This window comes from Aedes albopictus, chromosome 2, assembly GCF_035046485.1.
Source record: "Aedes albopictus strain Foshan chromosome 2, AalbF5, whole genome shotgun sequence".
Classification (NCBI taxonomy): Eukaryota; Metazoa; Arthropoda; class Insecta; order Diptera; family Culicidae; genus Aedes; species Aedes albopictus.
Window position 1 is genome coordinate 135,197,055 of NC_085137.1, and position 18,603 is coordinate 135,215,657.

At 38.8% G+C, this 18,603-nt stretch overlaps 3 protein-coding genes across 11 annotated transcripts in view; 1 reads left to right on the top strand and 2 right to left on the bottom strand.

Annotated features, from left to right (window-relative positions):
• Window positions 1-18,603, bottom strand: part of LOC109417649 (uncharacterized) — a 696,771-nt gene that overhangs the window by 397,194 nt on the left and 280,974 nt on the right. The gene's annotated exons all lie outside the window — the stretch shown is intronic.
• The window catches only part of LOC109417651 (protein mothers against dpp), a 137,085-nt gene that overhangs the window by 98,604 nt on the left and 19,878 nt on the right, over window positions 1-18,603 (bottom strand). The gene's annotated exons all lie outside the window — the stretch shown is intronic.
• Window positions 1,951-4,178, top strand: LOC115256963 (uncharacterized). The gene is made up of 2 exons (XM_062855071.1): window positions 1,951-2,906; window positions 2,977-4,178. The coding sequence occupies exons 1-2, from the start codon at window positions 2,808-2,810 to the stop codon at window positions 3,694-3,696; spliced, it is 819 nt and encodes a 272-aa protein (XP_062711055.1). The 5' UTR covers window positions 1,951-2,807; the 3' UTR covers window positions 3,697-4,178.

The window sequence follows — 18,603 nt, forward strand, 5'->3', positions numbered from 1 at the left end:
ACCATTTCATTGCAGAAACGGAGAATTGATTATCTCACCATACAAAAATCCAGCTCACTACTTTCAATCTAGTACTTCACTGATTGCTTCCTATTAATTCTGAAACTTCAAAATTTCGCCTAATTTTACACGTTTTGCTTCTTGGTGTATGCTATTTTGATGTTTTAGAGATATAAAATTTATTTTGGTATGAGTTTTATCAATTTTAGGGTGATATGGGGCGTATTTATGATTCATGGTTAGTATAAGGGTAAAATTGTCCCTTAGCTGCAGAAACTATCTGTAAGCGAGAATAAATGCTATTAATCTACAAAATAACAATAATTCAGCTTGCAGATATACAGGGATGTACATTTTTGGACCATTTTTATGAGTTTTGGTTGACTTATGCAAAGAAATGCACATGTTGTGAAGATTACTGAGCGATAACTCTAAACGCTCTCACGTTTGTGTATCGCAATGATCACCTCTATCTACTTGTGCTTAAGCTTGCTGAAGGTATATTCTATCATATACTCATTGATAATTACATATTTTCAATGTATTACTAGTGGCACAGACACTGTCTGTGCTAGTGGTATTATACATGGTGCTCACTTAAAATGTACTTTTCAATCAACATGCCGAATCCAAAAGATATTTTTTGTGTTAAACTGTAATATCGTCGTATAATAAACTGTGATTTCCAGACAAAATGCCTGTAACTCCTCAACCAAAATGAATATGTAATAACAAACCCGCACAAAGCGATATGTTTTCAAATGTTCTGTTGATGTTTTTTGAAAAATTTGATGAGAAATTAAAATTGATGAAACAAACGGTCAGAAAATTGGGTGTTCATAAACCACCCGAAGCTTATTTTGGAAAACTGTTCTAAATCGATCAATTTTAAAGTTACATAATAACTTTTTCAGCAAACTTGCTCAAAATCAATATATTCACAATTTTGCCGAGAAATTAATTTTATTCAAAATTATTCCTGGAAATTGATAAAGTTTAGTTTTCAATTTCTTGAATAATATGGATCACCCTTTTTTTCATAATTAGGGCCTTATTATTAGGAACAACTTTGTAGCAGACCATATTTTTCTAGAAAACCTATCGGAGGAGATAAAGCATCTTTCCTCGTAAATCTTCATTCTTTTGTTGTTTGTACGTCTAAATGAATATTTCTTTCTGTAGGAAGTACAAACATTTTAATTTAATCCAAGCATTTTTTCTCGCATGCCTTTCTACAAATTTAGGTTATTTTTTTATGTTGAACTAAATTTAACGATCCTGTTTTATTGGTTTTATCGCTTCACTTTTGCAGTCTCTAAAGATAGTTTAAAACCTCTCGATATTCATTGAATCTCCTTTGGAATCCTCCTAAGATTCCCATAGCATTCCCTATTATATTTGGGTTAAACCAAGCTTATACAAATATTCGACTATTACATTATTTTATATGAGTTGATAATATTATTTCAATGATTGATTTTAAACATTTAATTATTTATTTTTCATTTATCCATACAAAAAGTTCACCCATTCCCCAACACACCCCCACTCCAACACGAAGACACCATGCTGCACTTCTCGCACTCAATCGATCCTCAACTCACGCAAACATACCGACGAACCCCAAAGCCCGCGTTCGCGTACAACGCAACGCAACCCGTATTCCAAACAACTGGCGCCTACCGGTCGATCCAAAGTATCAACTTTCACTACCAGACGCCACCTCGCTCAAGCGTGCACCGATCAGCGAGCGTGATTCGAACCCATCCCGGCCCGGTTCATGCTATGCTACTGCTCGGCTCGCCTATGAAACCCCGTCCGTTCCATACAACGGAATGATCGATTCGACGCACATAGCGCAGGGTTGAGCGCGAAGCAATCGAATCGAAGCTTGAAAGCAGCGAAGCCTTAACCGATACCATGGTCGGTGAATCGACGACCTATTTGAACTTCTAGTTCTAGTCTCCTTGGATGTTAAGTCATTTAGGTATTAAAGATTTTTATCAAATTCAGATATTCGAGTCGATACAATCGTTGCTAAATATTCTAATGAAACTTCGTAATACACATCAAGTCATCAAAGTAGAATTATAGATGTCCATAAAAAGGGAAAAATCAGAACGTTCCTTACTTAACCCTTCTACGACACGTATGACTGTATTCCAGTACACGCGAACGATTCATGCATTCTTGCAAAACTCGCCAACCTCTAACCAATCAGGCGATTATTAGTAATCAATGAACCGCATCGCCAGGGCACCCTTTCCCTTATCAATGTTAGCTGTATTTGTTTATTTTTGTACCTACTCTTCTCCAACACGTTTCCGACCGATTTCTTGTGGGGTTTTGAATTTTGATTCCGGTTCGCCGCTCTGTGGGTTCATTCTGCGTATCTGGAACGCATCGAGCGAGAATGCTTGGACGAGAATACAGCCGATCAAATCGCTCGGAGTCATTTCCGTTCGTTTCGTTAGCATACATTGGGAAACAGTGCCGAGCACTGTCGACGCCGGAATGGAATTTATTGATGATAAGCGATCATACGCACTCTAACATTGCGTAAATGGGAGCAATGTTGGTGGCAGATTTGCACGTATGTACCATATGAGACTTTGGATGATCGCGTCCGCGATGATCATCGATCGCACTGCTGTTGGGCATTTGATCGTTTCTGTATGCTGTAACTTGTTTGCTCGCGATAAGATGCAGCCGAAGTTTTCGGTGGTCCCCTTGGAACTTTAGAGGTCAGAAGAATCTAGCCAAAATACAACCGGTCGTCTCGGGCAGAATTGTCACAGGTATAAAAGATGATGTTAGAATGCAAAACAACAGTACTCATCATCTGTTCTTCAATTAGCAAACATCTCTTACGTACAATACGCACAGTTGACGGTTGCACAATGCGGGTAAGTATCTTATTCCTCTCATTTGCAAGAATTGTAATCAGGCTGAACTCGCGTTTTCTTACCATTACAGTTTACGTTCGTTTTGCTGGTAGTGCTACTAGCAGGAGTAACGCTGTCATCTGCCAAACCACTGATTTTAACGAAAAAATTCCTGCGTTATGTCCTGCCCACGATAACAGCCAAAGTGGCCGGTCTTTCCGGCCTAAGTGGACTTACTGGTCTCACTGGTCTTACAGGATTGACCGGACATAGCGGTAAACTAGGTGGCGCCAAGAAAACAGAGTCGATCGGTTCGGTGTATTTGCCGAATCGAGTGTACTCATTCCTGTTCCCCAAGGATTCGATCGACCCACCAGCGTCTGTTGTGTACCACTCCTTGGAGGATTACTGCGTTCCGGATCCGTTTGCTCCGGTTCCAGTCCCACCACCGCCACCACCACCAGGAGTAGTACCCTTCCCGCCTCCAGTAGCTTACCCACCACCCCCACTGGTCTACCCTGCACCGCTTCCAGCACCTCTAGCCGTTGCTCTGCCCCCACCACCACCACCAGCAGTACTTCCCGCAGCAGTAGGACAAGGCTGGGAGCAACCCGTTTCAGCACCAGTGGGACAGAGCTGGGAGCAGGACAATGCCCAAACCACGGTGAACGTGCAAACTCCCCTCGGTGGACCAACCTCGGTCTACGTTGCCGAAACGCCAGCCGGACGGCACGAGGCTCCTCTTCCGGGCTACAGCAGCTCAGTGGTTGCCTCGAACACAGCCCCAGCTCCCGGTACGGCACCGTACTAAACAGTAAGCGAACACAAAATGCTAGCCAAATTGCCTCCGCATGACGCAGCTGCCAGTGCAACCGCGAACGGAGTTATTGTACGAAGTAAATTATTCTAGCCAATTGCACAATATTAGGACGAATTATAGCACATTTGAGACTTTTGAAATGAAGAAATGGTTCAACATTAGGAAAGAAATCCTTACAATAAGGGGATGACTACCGAACCATGATAAAAACCAGATCAACTAGATCGAATCGATTGGTTTATATTTGGTACTCGATTTTATAACATCTCATCCAGTTGATTGTGTTCAAACTTTCAGTTCTCTGAAAGTTTTTCTACAGAATCATACACAGTAGCGAAAAGACCATTACACCAAACAGTCGAAAGTTCATCACATAAAAGTTAGGGAATGCAACAGGTAAAAATAGGTAACACGATTGTGATCCAAAATTTGAAGCATTCTAAGAACAATAAGTTAAGTATCATGTTTGAATACCCAAAGGCCGAAAAAGTGATTGCCGTTTGGAAAAAAGAAGAAAAAAAAACAATAAAATGAATTGAAATGAAAAAATAACCTACACCTTTTTCTTCATTGCTCTGAATAAATCCAATCTGTCCAAAACAGTAGAAATCCCATGAAAATTCAACTAGTACCTTTAATAGAATTCAACAGTTTTCATGTTGCAAACAAACTAGGACCGCCTTAGCCAGAATACTTCGAAACTTTAATGACCTGAGCAAGCTTGACCAAAAGACTTAGCATTTGTCTTGCTTATGATGTCATTTTTATAAATCGTCGTTTATTTTTTTCATTAGCAGAAGAATCAAAACGTTCTTCTGGATTGTAAAAAGAAACAGGATGCGAATATTTCATTTTTGAACTCGCACAAAAAAAATAGTAGGCATCTCTAGAAATGAACTGAACGAATAGACGAGTGCACCGATGAACTGAATTCATCGCGGTCCGAGAATTTTGACACTACAGCGGGGTCGTTCCCAATCAGAATTGTGCAATTCTGATTGGAAATCTTTCACTTCTGATTGGAAGCGACCCCGCTGTAGTGTCAAAATTCTCGGACCGCGATGAATTCAGTTCATCGGTGCACTCGTCTATCCTGCAATCACGAAGTTCATTTCTAATGATGCCTACACTCAGCGAACAAAAACTAACGAAATTCATCGAAATCCATTACGAATTTTTGCTATAACTAAAACTTATGGATGCTATAAAAATACCTTATGAAAATTGATCGTGATTGTTATAACAAATTTCATAAGATAGACTTATGAAAAGAGCAAAATGATGCAGACGGGAATCGATCCCAGAACGTCAGAATCACTGAGCACGTGTTCAATCCACACGGCTACCAACGCCTGAGTATTCCTTGTTGCTGAATACATATGTATAAAAGCCAAGCTGTGAGACGAGTTTGCATCAGAGCGACCTTATGAAATTCATTTTGATCATTATGAATGTTTAAAGGCCGTTTCATAAGCTACGCCTTATGAAAATCTTATTTGGCTGAGTGTACTATGGGCCTTTTCATTTGACGTCTTAAATCAGCTGATTTTTGACAGTTCTTCTATCAAAATGACAGTTCAACGTTTGCGTCTTTGTTCGGGTGTTGTAAACAGTGGCATACACGGACCTGTCAACTGAAAAGGCCTATTGAATTTTGCACGATGAAGACACGAATGAATGTTAGGTTCACTCACGTTCTCCCTGTCCTCTTCTCTCTCACACGAATTTTGACAGTTTCCGGTGGATTGTTTTGATTCCCGTTCGTTACCGTTCTCTTCTATCTCAGGGAGAATTGTGGTTAAATTTCTACGCTGAACTCTATTTAGTTTTGCACGGTGACGTCACGAACATTTGGTTCATTCTCGTTCTTTCTGTCCTCTTCCTTCTTACACGAATTTTGACACTTTCCCGTGGTTTGCTTTGATTCCCATTCGTTGCCACTCTCTTCTTTCTCGGGGAGAAAATTGAGGTTAAATTTCTATGCAAAACTCAATGGACTTATCCACCATCTTCTTTTTTCTCCGAGTTTATTCTTCTTTTGTTCTGTAAATGCGGGTACTGTTATAAAATGACGCGTTCATGAAGATTCAGTGACCAAAACTTTACTGGATGTTCACTGGATCTCGCCGGATGCAAGATGCGAGCAGTGGTTTTTGTCAACACGACCCGCAGTTATCATAGGGCCATAGAGTTTTGCATAGAAATTTAACCTCAATTTTCTCCCCGAGGGAGAAGAGAACGACAACGAACGGGAATAAAAACAAACCACCGTAAACTGTCAATAGGACAGATTGGTGAAGTACTAGATTTGTATTAATGAGCTGAATTTTAGTATGGTGAGAAGGTCGATTCTCCGTTTCTGCAGTGAAATGGTGCAAAAAGCGTGGGTATTATGATTCCTTGCCTAATTTGATGCTGTTTGAGCAAAACTTTGGGCAACAGTGTTGTTGTTTTCTCCATTTATTGCAACATAAACAACATAGCTATCCAAAGTTTTGCTCAAACAGCATCAAATTAGGCAAGGAATCATAATACCCACGCTTTTTGCACCATTTCATTACAGTAACGGAGAAATGACCTTCTCACCATACTAAAATTCAGCTCATTACTACAAATCTAGTACTACACCGAACGTGCCCCATTATTGGGCTTATTGGGCGGAACTATGGGATTGCGTCAAAAGAACTCAATTTTGGGTAGTTTGGCGGTTCAGTGTAGAGATAGACGAGTGCACCGATGAACATTGAGTTCACTGAGCCTGAAATTTTTTGACAGCACAGTGGGGTCGACTCTTAACAACTTCTACTCAGAGATGCATCACCAAAATGCACTGATAATATTTTCTTTGATTTCTTACATGAAATCATATTTAAAGTGATGCATATGCATATAGTTAATGCACTAGACCATATTTTTGCAACTTCATCGCGAAAACTAGATGCAATAACTTAAACAAATTTTCAGCTAGGCAGAAGTTGTTGAGAGTCGACCCCGCTGTGGTGTCAAAATTCGTGGCCCGAGTGAACTTTCAGCGGGCGGTGCACTCGTCTATGGGCAAAACAGTTCTTTCAAGTGAACCATTCTCAATTGAACAGTTCCTTAGAAAGCACTAGTTCTTTTGAACCGTTCTTCCGTTCAGTAGTTTTTATATGGTTGTTTTGTGATCCGAAGTTCGACGTTTTTATGTTGTCGTGTTATTTACGTGACCACGTAATCAAGCAAACCCGTCTCTGCTCAAATATGTAAGATTTGTGATATTTCTGTACATTGACTCCCGTTTTTTTAACCGGCAGCATGGCATCGGAGTACTATTTTGTGATAGATCAATCACAACATTCGCTTTCTTAGAACCCAATCTTCGTTTATTGAAAAAGCTGAATGAACAGTTCTACGAGATACACTAGCGTGCACAGGGGGGGGGCAAGGGGGGGCACTTGCCCCCCCTTCTATAAAAAAATTCTATGCACCATTTTTACAATTCTTGCACCTTGGATCTTACCACGCAATGTTGAGAATAACTGAGCTATGGTGCACCATTGACACATACAATTTCTTAGTATCTCATGCACGACCATGATGTTCTCAGAATCAACTAGGCTAAACTCATGCACCATCTTCTAACTAATCAGTGCAAAACAACGAGTATCACTGAATAACAGTGACGACTAATACAGCACACTAACATCATGCACCTTCTTCAAAGCTTTCAATGCACCATCATGATGTCCACAGAATGATCTAGGTATCCACGTATTAAAATAATCGCATGAAATGTCTTTTTATCAATTAAGTATCTAATACCTCATACTGATATGCACCATCATGAAACTTCATGCACCATCACAGCTCTTCAAGCACCATTTCAGCGTTTATCATATCATGTATGCATTTAAAGCACCGTAATGCCGTGAGCATTACATAAAATACATTTTTTTGTATGCTATGCACCATTTTTGCAATTCGTGCACCTAACCATATTGATAAGCATTGAAAAACGGTGACAACTAAAGCATCATATCATGCACCTTCTTCAAAGCTTACCAACCACCATTTTGGCACTCACTATATCATCTAGGCATCTTATGCACCATTATGATGTGGTTCTCAAGTGAATTTGATACATCATTTTGGCAATTCGCATACAAAATAGCACTCATTGTACCTGGACTATGTTGATTTCTGTGCCGTATTGAGTTTCCTGCACCATTTTTGCAATTCGTGCACCTACATGTGGAATTTGTTGAGTATAACTGAATCATGGTAAAACTAATGCACCATACAGACATCATGTAGCTCCTTTGCATTACATGCACCATCATGATGATCACATACATATCTAAACACCATCTCACGCGTCATCTAAGCATTTAAATCACATTTGAATTTCATAAGCTCCATTTTGTCATATCGTACACCCAATTGTATTCCATGTACCTGGCCATGTTGACTTCCGCACCACATTAAATTCTATGCATCATTTTTGCAATTCTTGCATTTTGGATCTAACCACCCAATGTTGAGAATCACTGAATCATGGTGGCAACAAATGCACCCCTGATACATACAATTTCTTAGTATCGCATGCACACCCATGATGTTCTCAGGATCATTTTTAGGCTAATCTCACGCACCATCTTTTAACTAATCAGTGATGTCAGCAACATATTCGAATAACATGCACCATTTTGGCATTTCGTATTCAAAAACTGTAATCCATGTACGTGAACCATGATGACTTCGGCACCACATTGAATTCCAAGCACCATTTTTGCAATTCGTACACCTAGCCATACACAATGGCAAGTGTCGCTGAATAACGGTGACAACTAATACAGCACACTCATATCGTGTACCTTCTTCAGAGCGTCCACAGAATGAACTAGGTATCCACGCATTATGCTGATCTCATCCACTATCTTTTAATCAACTAGAAATCTAATGCATCATACTGATATGCACCATCATTAAATTTCATGCACCATCAAAGCTTTCCAAGCTCCATTTCAGCATTTATTGTATCATCTAGGCATCTGATGCACCATTATGTTGTGAGCATCACATTAAATACTTTTATTTTGCATTCTATGCACCATTTTTGCAATTCGTGCACCTAACCATGCAACATGTTGATAATCTTTGAATAACGGCTACAACTAATGCAGCACACTAGCATCTTACGCCTTCTTCAATGCTATCCATGCATCATTTTGGCATTCATTATACCATCTAGGTATCTTATGCACCATTATGATGTGGTTTACATTTGAATTTGATGCACCATTTTGGCATTCCGCATACAAAATAGTATTCCACGTACCTGGAACATGTTGATTTCAGTGCCACATTGAGTTTCCTGCACCTTTTCACGAATTGCATGTGCACCTTCATATGAAACATGGCGAGTATAACAGAATCATGGTGAAGCTAATGCACCATACATACATCATTCATACCATGCACCACCAAGATGTTCACAGAAGCGTCTAGGCACCATCTTACGCATTATCTTTGAATCAAATATGTGTCTAATTGCGAAATAATGCACCATCGTTAAATTTCATGCATTACTAAAGCTTTTTATGCGTAATCATGGCGTTCACTATATCATCTAGGCATCTATTGCACCATTATTATTGTATGATGTTTCGCACATCGAAATTGCATTTCGTGTACGATGTCAACTCTAATGCATCATACTGCCATCAAGCACCATCTTTGAATGACATGCTCCATATCAGCATTCAATGCACCATACCAATGAACTCAGTGTTATCAGAAGATCCTATACACCACGGTGACATCATGCACCTTTATTGCCGCACGCAATTTGATTTTTACGCAGCACCAACATTTTTATGTTCACACCATCTCCAAATCTCATGTTTTATCTTCTTCTATATTCTATAAATCAAATTGCAATTACTTGTCACGCATGCACTATCTCGACGTTCCCTTGATCATTAAGGTATATAATGTACCATACTCACATCACTCACCTTTTTAAAATTCTATGCACCTTCTTGGTGTTCATTGTATCATCCACAATTGCATTTTATATACCATTTTGTGATTCGCGCATCAAAACAGCATTCCGCGGATCATTTTGAGAATCACTTTACCAGCTTGAGAAATATCTGGAGTAATCCGTGAAGGCATTCCAGGAGAAATCTCTGGAGAAATTTCAGAAGGAAGCTTTGAAGGACTTTCTGGAGGAATCCCTGAAGGCATTATTAAAGAAGTGCTTGGAAGAATTCTTGAACGAAGCTCTCAAAAACTGGAAGAGGAGTCTAGAGAAAATCCTGTAGAATTTGCAGGAGGAACTACTAGAGGAATTGCTGGAAAATTATTGAAGGAATTCCCTGAAGGCATTCCTAAAGGAATCCTTGGAGAATTTCCTAGGGGAATCCGTAGAGGAATTCATGAAAGAATTCATGGAGGAATTTGTGGAGAAATATTTCGAAAAACTCCTGGAAAAATTCTGGAAGAGTTCCAGCAGGGGCTCATTAACGAACCCCTGGAGTAAACTCTGGAGGCATTCCTGGAAGAAACCCTGGAGAAATTCCTGGAAGAATTTCTGGAGGAATCTCTGAAGGCATTCCTGAAGGAATCCTTGGGAGAATGCCTGGAGGTTTCCTTGTAAGTATTCCTGGAGGAACTTCTGGAAGAATGTCCGTAGGAATTTCTGCAGGAATCCCTGAGGAAATTTCTGGAGGGACATTGAGAGGAGTTTCTTGAAGAACTCCTGGAGGAAGCTATGAGAAATTCCTGGAGAAATCGCTGGTGTAATCCCTGGAGGAATTTCCGTGAATTACAGGATGAAACACTGGAGGGGTAAAAGAAGGAGTCCATGAAGGAATCCATGAAATAATTGATGGAGGAATTCCAGGATGAATTGCTGGAGGAATTCCAGAAGGATTTTTTGAACAAAATCCTGCATGAATTTGTGGAAGAATTACTCGAGGAATTCAATGACAAATCCTTGCAGAAATTACTGGAGAAATCTCTGGAGGAATTTGTGGAGCAATTTCTGGAGGAATCAGTGGAGTCATTCCTAAAGGATTTTTTTGAAGAATCCGCGAAAAAAAATCTTGGAGGAATTTCTGGAGGCATTATTTCAAGATACATTGGAAGAATTTCTGGAAGATTTTCAGGAGGAATACTTGTAGAAATCCCTGGAAACATTCGTAGAGAAAATCCTAGAGAAAGCTTTGGAAAATTCCTGGAGAAATCGCTGCTGTAATCCTAGGAGGAATTCCTGAAGGAATTCGTAAAGCAATTCAAGGATGAATCCCTGAAGAATTATTAGAGAAAGTTCTGGAAGAATTACTAGAGGTTTTTCTGGAAAAATTCCTAAAAAAATGTAGGAATTCCTGGAAGAATTTTTGGAGGATTTCCTGAAGAAATTCTTTGAAAAATTTCTGGAAAAAGATTTGCGGCTTCCTGGAGGAATGATTAAAGGAACTCCTCGAGCAAAAGAATTCCTAGAGGGATTTTTGAGCAATATCTGACGAAATTTATTGATGAATCCCTGGAGGAATTCCTGAAGAAATTCCTGGCGAAATCTTTGGAGGAATACCTGAAGAAATTTTTCGAGGAATTGCTGGAACACTTCCAGGAGAAGTTTTTTTTCTGGAGAAATCCGTGGATAATAGAGGAATTCTTTAAGGAATCCATGAAGAATTTTTAAATGATTTTCCGGAGCAATTAATAGAGAAATTTTTTATAGTTGTCCCAGGAGAAATTTCTGGACAGATTCGTTGAAAAATTCCAGAAAAAAAATCCTGAAAAAATGTCTGTAGAAATCCCTGGAGAAATTTCTCGAAGAACTCCTGGAAGAGTTCCGGGAGAAATTTCTTTAGGTTTTTCTGGAGAAATCTGAGCAGGAATTCCTTTAGGAGTCCTTGAAGAAATTCCTGGAGGAATCTCTGTAGAAATTCCCGAAGGTATTGGATGATTTTCTTGAGGAATCTCTGGAGAAATTCTTGGAGGAATCCGTGTTTGAATTCCGGGAGGTATTTCTGGATAAATTCCTAAAGAATTTTTTGGTGCAATAACTAGAGAATCCCCTGGATGAATTCTTAAAGGAATTTCTGGCTTCCCAGAGTAACTCCTCGAGGAATTTGTGAAAGATTTTTTTTTGAGTAGTTTCTGAAGAAACTCATGGATGGACTCCTGGATGAATTCCCGAAGAAATTCCTGGAGGAATCCCTGGAGAAATCCCTAAAGGAATTCCTAGAGAAATTCCCAGGAAAGATCCGGGAAAAATCCCTGCTGTAATCCTAGGAGGGATTCCTGAAGGAATCTGTGAAGGAATTCAATGATGAATCCCTGGGGAATTCCTTGAAAATTTTCTGGAAGAATCCTTAAAGGTTTTTCTGGAGAAATTCCTGAAAAAAATGAAGTAATTCCTGGAAAAAAATCTGAAGGATTTGAAAAATTTCTGGAAAAATATTTGCGGCTTCTTGGAGAAATGATTTAAGGAACTCCTCGAGCAATTTCTGAAAGATTTCCTACAAGGATTTTTGAGGAATATCTTAAGAAATTCATTGATGGAATTACTGGCGAAATCCATCGAGGAATCCCTGGAGAAATTTTTCGAGGAATTCCTAGAGGAATTCCTGGAACAGTTCCAAGAGAAGTTTTTTTTGGATAAATCCGTGGATGAACTCTTGGAGGAATACCTAGAGGAATTTTTGGGGGTATCCATGAAGAATTTTTTAGAGGATTTTCTGGAGCAAAAACTAGAGAATTTTTTATAGCTGTCCCAGGGAAATTTCTGCAAAGATTCCTGGAAAAATTCAAAAAAAAATATCCTGAAAAAATTCTGTAGAAATCCCTGGAAAAAATTTTCGAGGAATTTCAGGAAGAGTTCCGGGAGAAATTTCTTCAGGATTTTCTGGAGAAATCCGAGCAGGAATTCCTTAAGGTGAAACATCAAGAAATCCCACTGCAATTTTGCATACAAACTTTAGAGGCACAAATCTGACGAACGAAGCAGCAAACCAAGCCGCACTTGTTTATCCTGGCTTTGCTCACTTGCAAAAAGAGGCAGCTTTTCCAAATCAAGCGCATTTGTTTTCGATTTTTTGAGATTGGTGCTTTTGAAATCGTGAGTAGGTGTCCAAGTCGGCCATTGTGGCAGCCATATTTGTATTCTGTGATGTTTCTCCTTAAGGTATTCTTGCAGAAATTCTTGGTGGAATCCCTGTAGAAATTCAAGATGGAATTACTGAAGACATTTTTTAAGGAATGAATGGAGAAATTCCTGGAGGAATTCCCGAAAGAATTCTTTGAGGTATTTTTTTGCGAAACATTCCTGGAGGAATTCCTGGATGATTTTCTTCAGGAATCTCTGGAAAAATTTCTGGGAGAATCCATGTTTGCATTCCGGGAGGTATTTCTGTATAAATTCCCCCAGATTTTTTTGGATTCATTTATGTATTCTTAGAAGAATAACTAGAGAAATTCCTGGATGAATTCTTTAAGCAATTTCTGGACAAATATTTAAAGCTTCCTGGAGGAATGTCCTCGAGAAATTAATGAAGGACTTTTTTTGAGCAATTTCTGAAGAAACTCATGGATGAATTCCCGAAGAAATTTCGGAGGAATCCATGAAGAAATCTCCGGAGGAATTCCTAGAGAAATTCCCTGAAAAGATCCGGAAAAAATCTTTTAGGATTTTCTGGAGGAATTAGTCAAGGAATTTCTGGAAGAATCCCTGGAGACAATATTGGAGGAATACTGGCAGAAATTCTTAGAGAATTTTCTGTAGGAATTCCGGCTGAAATCCCTGGAGGTATTTCATGAGGATTCCATGGAAGTATCCCTGGAGGAATTCCTAGAAGAGTTCTAGGAGAAATTGATTTAGGATTATGTGGAGGATTCCGTGAAGGATTTCCTGGAAAAATCCCTGGATGAATGCATTGAGAAATTTCTGGTGGAATTTATGGAGGGAGAAATTTCTGAAGGAATTCCTGGAGAAATTCCTGGAGGAATCCATGGAGGTATCCTTGAAGGAATTCTTGGAAGGGTTCCCGGAAACATTCCTTTAAGATTCTCTGGAGGAATTCTGACAGAAATTCCTAGAGGATTTTCTGGAGTAATTCCTGGAGGTATTTCTGGATGAATTTTTGAAGAAATTCATGAATAAATCGTTGAAGGAATGAATCCCTGAAGAAGTCCTTGAGAATTTTCTGTAGAATTTCCTGGAGGAATCCATGGAAGAATTGCTCGAGAAATTCCAGGAGGAATTCCTGGAAGAGTTCCGGGAGAAATTCCTTTAGGATTTTCTGGAGGAATTTGTACAGCAATTCCTTAAAGAACCCCTAGAGGAAATATTTAAGAAATTCTGGCAGACATTTCTAGAGGATTTTTTCTAGAAGAAATTTCATGAGGAATCTCTGGAGGAATTCCTGGAGGTAATTCTGATGAAATTTCTGGAGTATTTACTGGAGGAATTATTTGGGGAAATTCTGGAGAAATATATGAGGCTTCATGAAGAAATTTCTGAAGGAACTCCTCGAGGAATTTCTAAAGGAATTTCTGGAGGAATTTCTGCAGGATTTATTTAAAGAATTTCTGAAGAAATTTTTTAACGAATCCCTGCAGGAACTCCTTGAGAAACTCCTTGAAAAAGTTCTTGAGGAATTCTTTGAGGAATGCAAGGAGAAATCCCAGTAGTTCTGGTGAAAATTCTCAGAGGATTTTTTAGAGGAATCCCTGGAGGAGTTCCTGGTAGAGTTTCTGGCGCTCTTCCTTAAGGCGAAACCGGAAGCATTTTCTCATTTTTTTTTGGTTTTTGATTTTTTATTAAATAACGAAGCAATATTTTCAAAATCAGTTTTCGTGCACATGTAGAGTATGGATCAAGGTATCTTCTGATTTTTTTTATGGTGGAAAATGTTTTCCATTTTTGCAGAAACCATTTGTTTGTGAAATTTGTTCAAAAATGGTTTCTGCAAAAACGAAAACCATTTTCCACCACAAAAAATTCAGAAGATACCTTGATCCATACTCTACATGTGCACGAAAACCAATTTTGAAAATATTGCTTCGTTATTTAATAAAAAATCAAAAACCAAAAAAAAAATGAGAAAATGCTTCCGGTTTCGCCTTAAGGAAGAGCGCCAGAAACTCTACCAGGAACTCCTCCAGGGATTCCTCTAAAAAATCCTCTGAGAATTTTCACCAGAACTACTGGGATTTCTCCTTGCATTCCTCAAAGAATTCCTCAAGAACTTTTTCAAGGAGTTTCTCAAGGAGTTCCTGCAGGGATTCGTTAAAAAATTTCTTCAGAAATTCTTTAAATAAATCCTGCAGAAATTCCTCCAGAAATTCCTTTAGAAATTCCTCGAGGAGTTCCTTCAGAAATTTCTTCATGAAGCCTCATATATTTCTCCAGAATTTCCCCAAATAATTCCTCCAGTAAATACTCCAGAAATTTCATCAGAATTACCTCCAGGAATTCCTCCAGAGATTCCTCATGAAATTTCTTCTAGAAAAAATCCTCTAGAAATGTCTGCCAGAATTTCTTAAATATTTCCTCTAGGGGTTCTTTAAGGAATTGCTGTACAAATTCCTCCAGAAAATCCTAAAGGAATTTCTCCCGGAACTCTTCCAGGAATTCCTCCTGGAATTTCTCGAGCAATTCTTCCATGGATTCCTCCAGGAAATTCTACACAAAATTCTCAAGGACTTCTTCAGGGATTCATTCCTTCAACGATTTATTCATGAATTTCTTCAAAAATTCATCCAGAAATACCTCCAGGAATTACTCCAGAAAATCCTCTAGGAATTTCTGTCAGAATTCCTCCAGAGAATCTTAAAGGAATGTTTCCGGGAACCCTTCCAAGAATTCCTTCAAGGATACCTCCATGGATTCCTCCAGGAATTTCTCCAGGAATTCCTTCAGAAATTTCTCCCTCCATAAATTCCACCAGAAATTTCTCAATGCATTCATCCAGGGATTTTTCCAGGAAATCCTTCACGGAATCCTCCACATAATCCTAAATCAATTTCTCCTAGAACTCTTCTAGGAATTCCTCCAGGGATACTTCCATGGAATCCTCATGAAATACCTCCAGGGATTTCAGCCGGAATTCCTACAGAAAATTCTCTAAGAATTTCTGCCAGTATTCCTCCAATATTGTCTCCAGGGATTCTTCCAGAAATTCCTTGACTAATTCCTCCAGAAAATCCTAAAAGATTTTTTCCGGATCTTTTCAGGGAATTTCTCTAGGAATTCCTCCGGAGATTTCTTCATGGATTCCTCCGAAATTTCTTCGGGAATTCATCCATGAGTTTCTTCAGAAATTGCTCAAAAAAAGTCCTTCATTAATTTCTCGAGGACATTCCTCCAGGAAGCTTTAAATATTTGTCCAGAAATTGCTTAAAGAATTCATCCAGGAATTTCTCTAGTTATTCTTCTAAGAATACATAAATGAATCCAAAAAAATCTGGGGGAATTTATACAGAAATACCTCCCGGAATGCAAACATGGATTCTCCCAGAAATTTTTCCAGAGATTCCTGAAGAAAATCATCCAGGAATTCCTCCAGGAATGTTTCGCAAAAAAATACCTCAAAGAATTCTTTCGGGAATTCCTCCAGGAATTTCTCCATTCATTCCTTAAAAAATGTCTTCAGTAATTCCATCTTTCTGAAGGAACTCCTCGAGGAATTTCTAAAGGAATTTCTGGAGGAATTTCTGCAGGATTTATTTAAAGAATTTCTGAAGAAATTTTTTAACGAATCCCTGCAGGAACTCCTTGAGAAACTCCTTGAAAAAGTTCTTGAGGAATTCTTTGAGGAATGCAAGGAGAAATCCCAGTAGTTCTGGTGAAAATTCTCAGAGGATTTTTTAGAGGAATCCCTGGAGGAGTTCCTGGTAGAGTTTCTGGCGCTCTTCCTTAAGGCGAAACCGGAAGCATTTTCTCATTTTTTTTTGGTTTTTGATTTTTTATTAAATAACGAAGCAATATTTTCAAAATCAGTTTTCGTGCACATGTAGAGTATGGATCAAGGTATCTTCTGATTTTTTTTATGGTGGAAAATGTTTTCCATTTTTGCAGAAACCATTTGTTTGTGAAATTTGTTCAAAAATGGTTTCTGCAAAAACGAAAACCATTTTCCACCACAAAAAATTCAGAAGATACCTTGATCCATACTCTACATGTGCACGAAAACCAATTTTGAAAATATTGCTTCGTTATTTAATAAAAAAATCAAAAACCAAAAAGTGAGGAAATGCTTCCAGTTTCGCCTTAAGCAGAAATTTCTTAAGAATTCCCGGAGGATTTTTTGCGGAATTTCTGAAAAAATTCATGGATGGATTCCTCGGAGGAATTCCTGAAGAAATGCCTTGAGAATGTCCTGGAGGAATCCATGGGGGAATTTTTCGAGGAATTCTAGGAGAAATTCCTGGAAGAGTTCCGTTAAAAATTCATTTAGGATTATCTGGAGGAATGCGAGGATCCATTCTTGGAGGAATCCATAGAAGAAATATTTCAGGAATTCTGACAGTCATTCCTAAAAGAAAATTTCAGGAGGAATCTCTGGAGGAATTATTGGAGTATTTACCAGAGGAATTATTTGAGGAATTTGTGGTGAAATATATGAGGCTTTCTGGAAAATTAATGGAGGAATGCCTGAAGCAACTTCTCAAGGAATTTCTGAAGGAATATCTGGAGAAATTTCTGAAGATATTAATTATTGCATCCCTAGAGGAATTCCTGAATAAATTTCAGGAAAAAATCCTGGAGAAATTCCTAGGGGATTCCGTGGAGGATTCCCTGGTGGAATTTCTCGCAGAATCATTCGAGGAACTCCTGGAGGAATTCCTGGGAGAGTTTCGGGTGAAATTACTTTAGGATTTTCTGGTGGAGTCCATGGATGAATTTCGGGGAGAAATCGAAGGCATCTCGGAAGAATTTCTGGAGGAATGTCTGAAGGAACTACTCGAGCAAATTCTGAACGAATACCTGGAGGATTTTTTTTTTGAGGTTTTCTGAAGAAATTTATGGATGAATTCCTGCAGGAATTCTTGGATAAATTGCTGGAAAAAATCCTGAAGAAATTCCTGAAGGAATCCGTGGAGGATTTCCTGGACAAATTCCTTGCGGAATTCCTCGAGGAATTCTTGGAAGGGTTCCGGGAGACATTCTTGGGAAACTCAGGCAGAAATTCCTAGAGGATTTCTGGAGGAATTGCTGGAGGAATTGCTGGAGGAATTTCAGGAGTTCTTCCTCGACAAATTTCTGAAAGAATTGCCGGTGTAATTTCTGGAGGATTTTTTGTGGAAATTCTGAAGAAATCCATGGAGGAATTCCTGATGAAATTGTTTGAGAATATTCTGGAGGAATCCATGGAAAAATCCTTGGAGAAATTTCTACCTGGAAGAATTCCGTGAGAAATTCCTTTAGCATGTTATGGAGGCATCCTTGGAGGAAATATTGGGGGAATTCTGACAAACAGACATTCAGGAATTTTCCTAGAAAAATGTCAGGAGGGATCACTGGAGGAATTTTAGGAGTATTTACTGAAGGAATTCCTGGAGGATTTATTTGAGGAATTTCTGGAGAAATATATGAGGCTTCCTGGAGAAATTCTGAAAGAACTCCTCGAAGAATTTCTGAAGGAATTCCTGGAGGAATTTCTGGATGAAATTTCTGAGGAATTTCTGAAGAAATTCAGTAATGAATCCCTGGAGAAATTCCTTAAGAAATTTCTGGAAAAAATCCTAAAGAAATTGCTGGAGGATTGCTTGGAGGTATTCCTGAAAGAGTTTTGGAAGAATTTTTTTTAGGATTTTCTGCAGGAATCCGTGGAGGGATTCCTGAAAGAAATCACTGGTTGCATATTGAAGGAATTTCTAAAGAAATGTCTGAAGGAACCCCTCGAG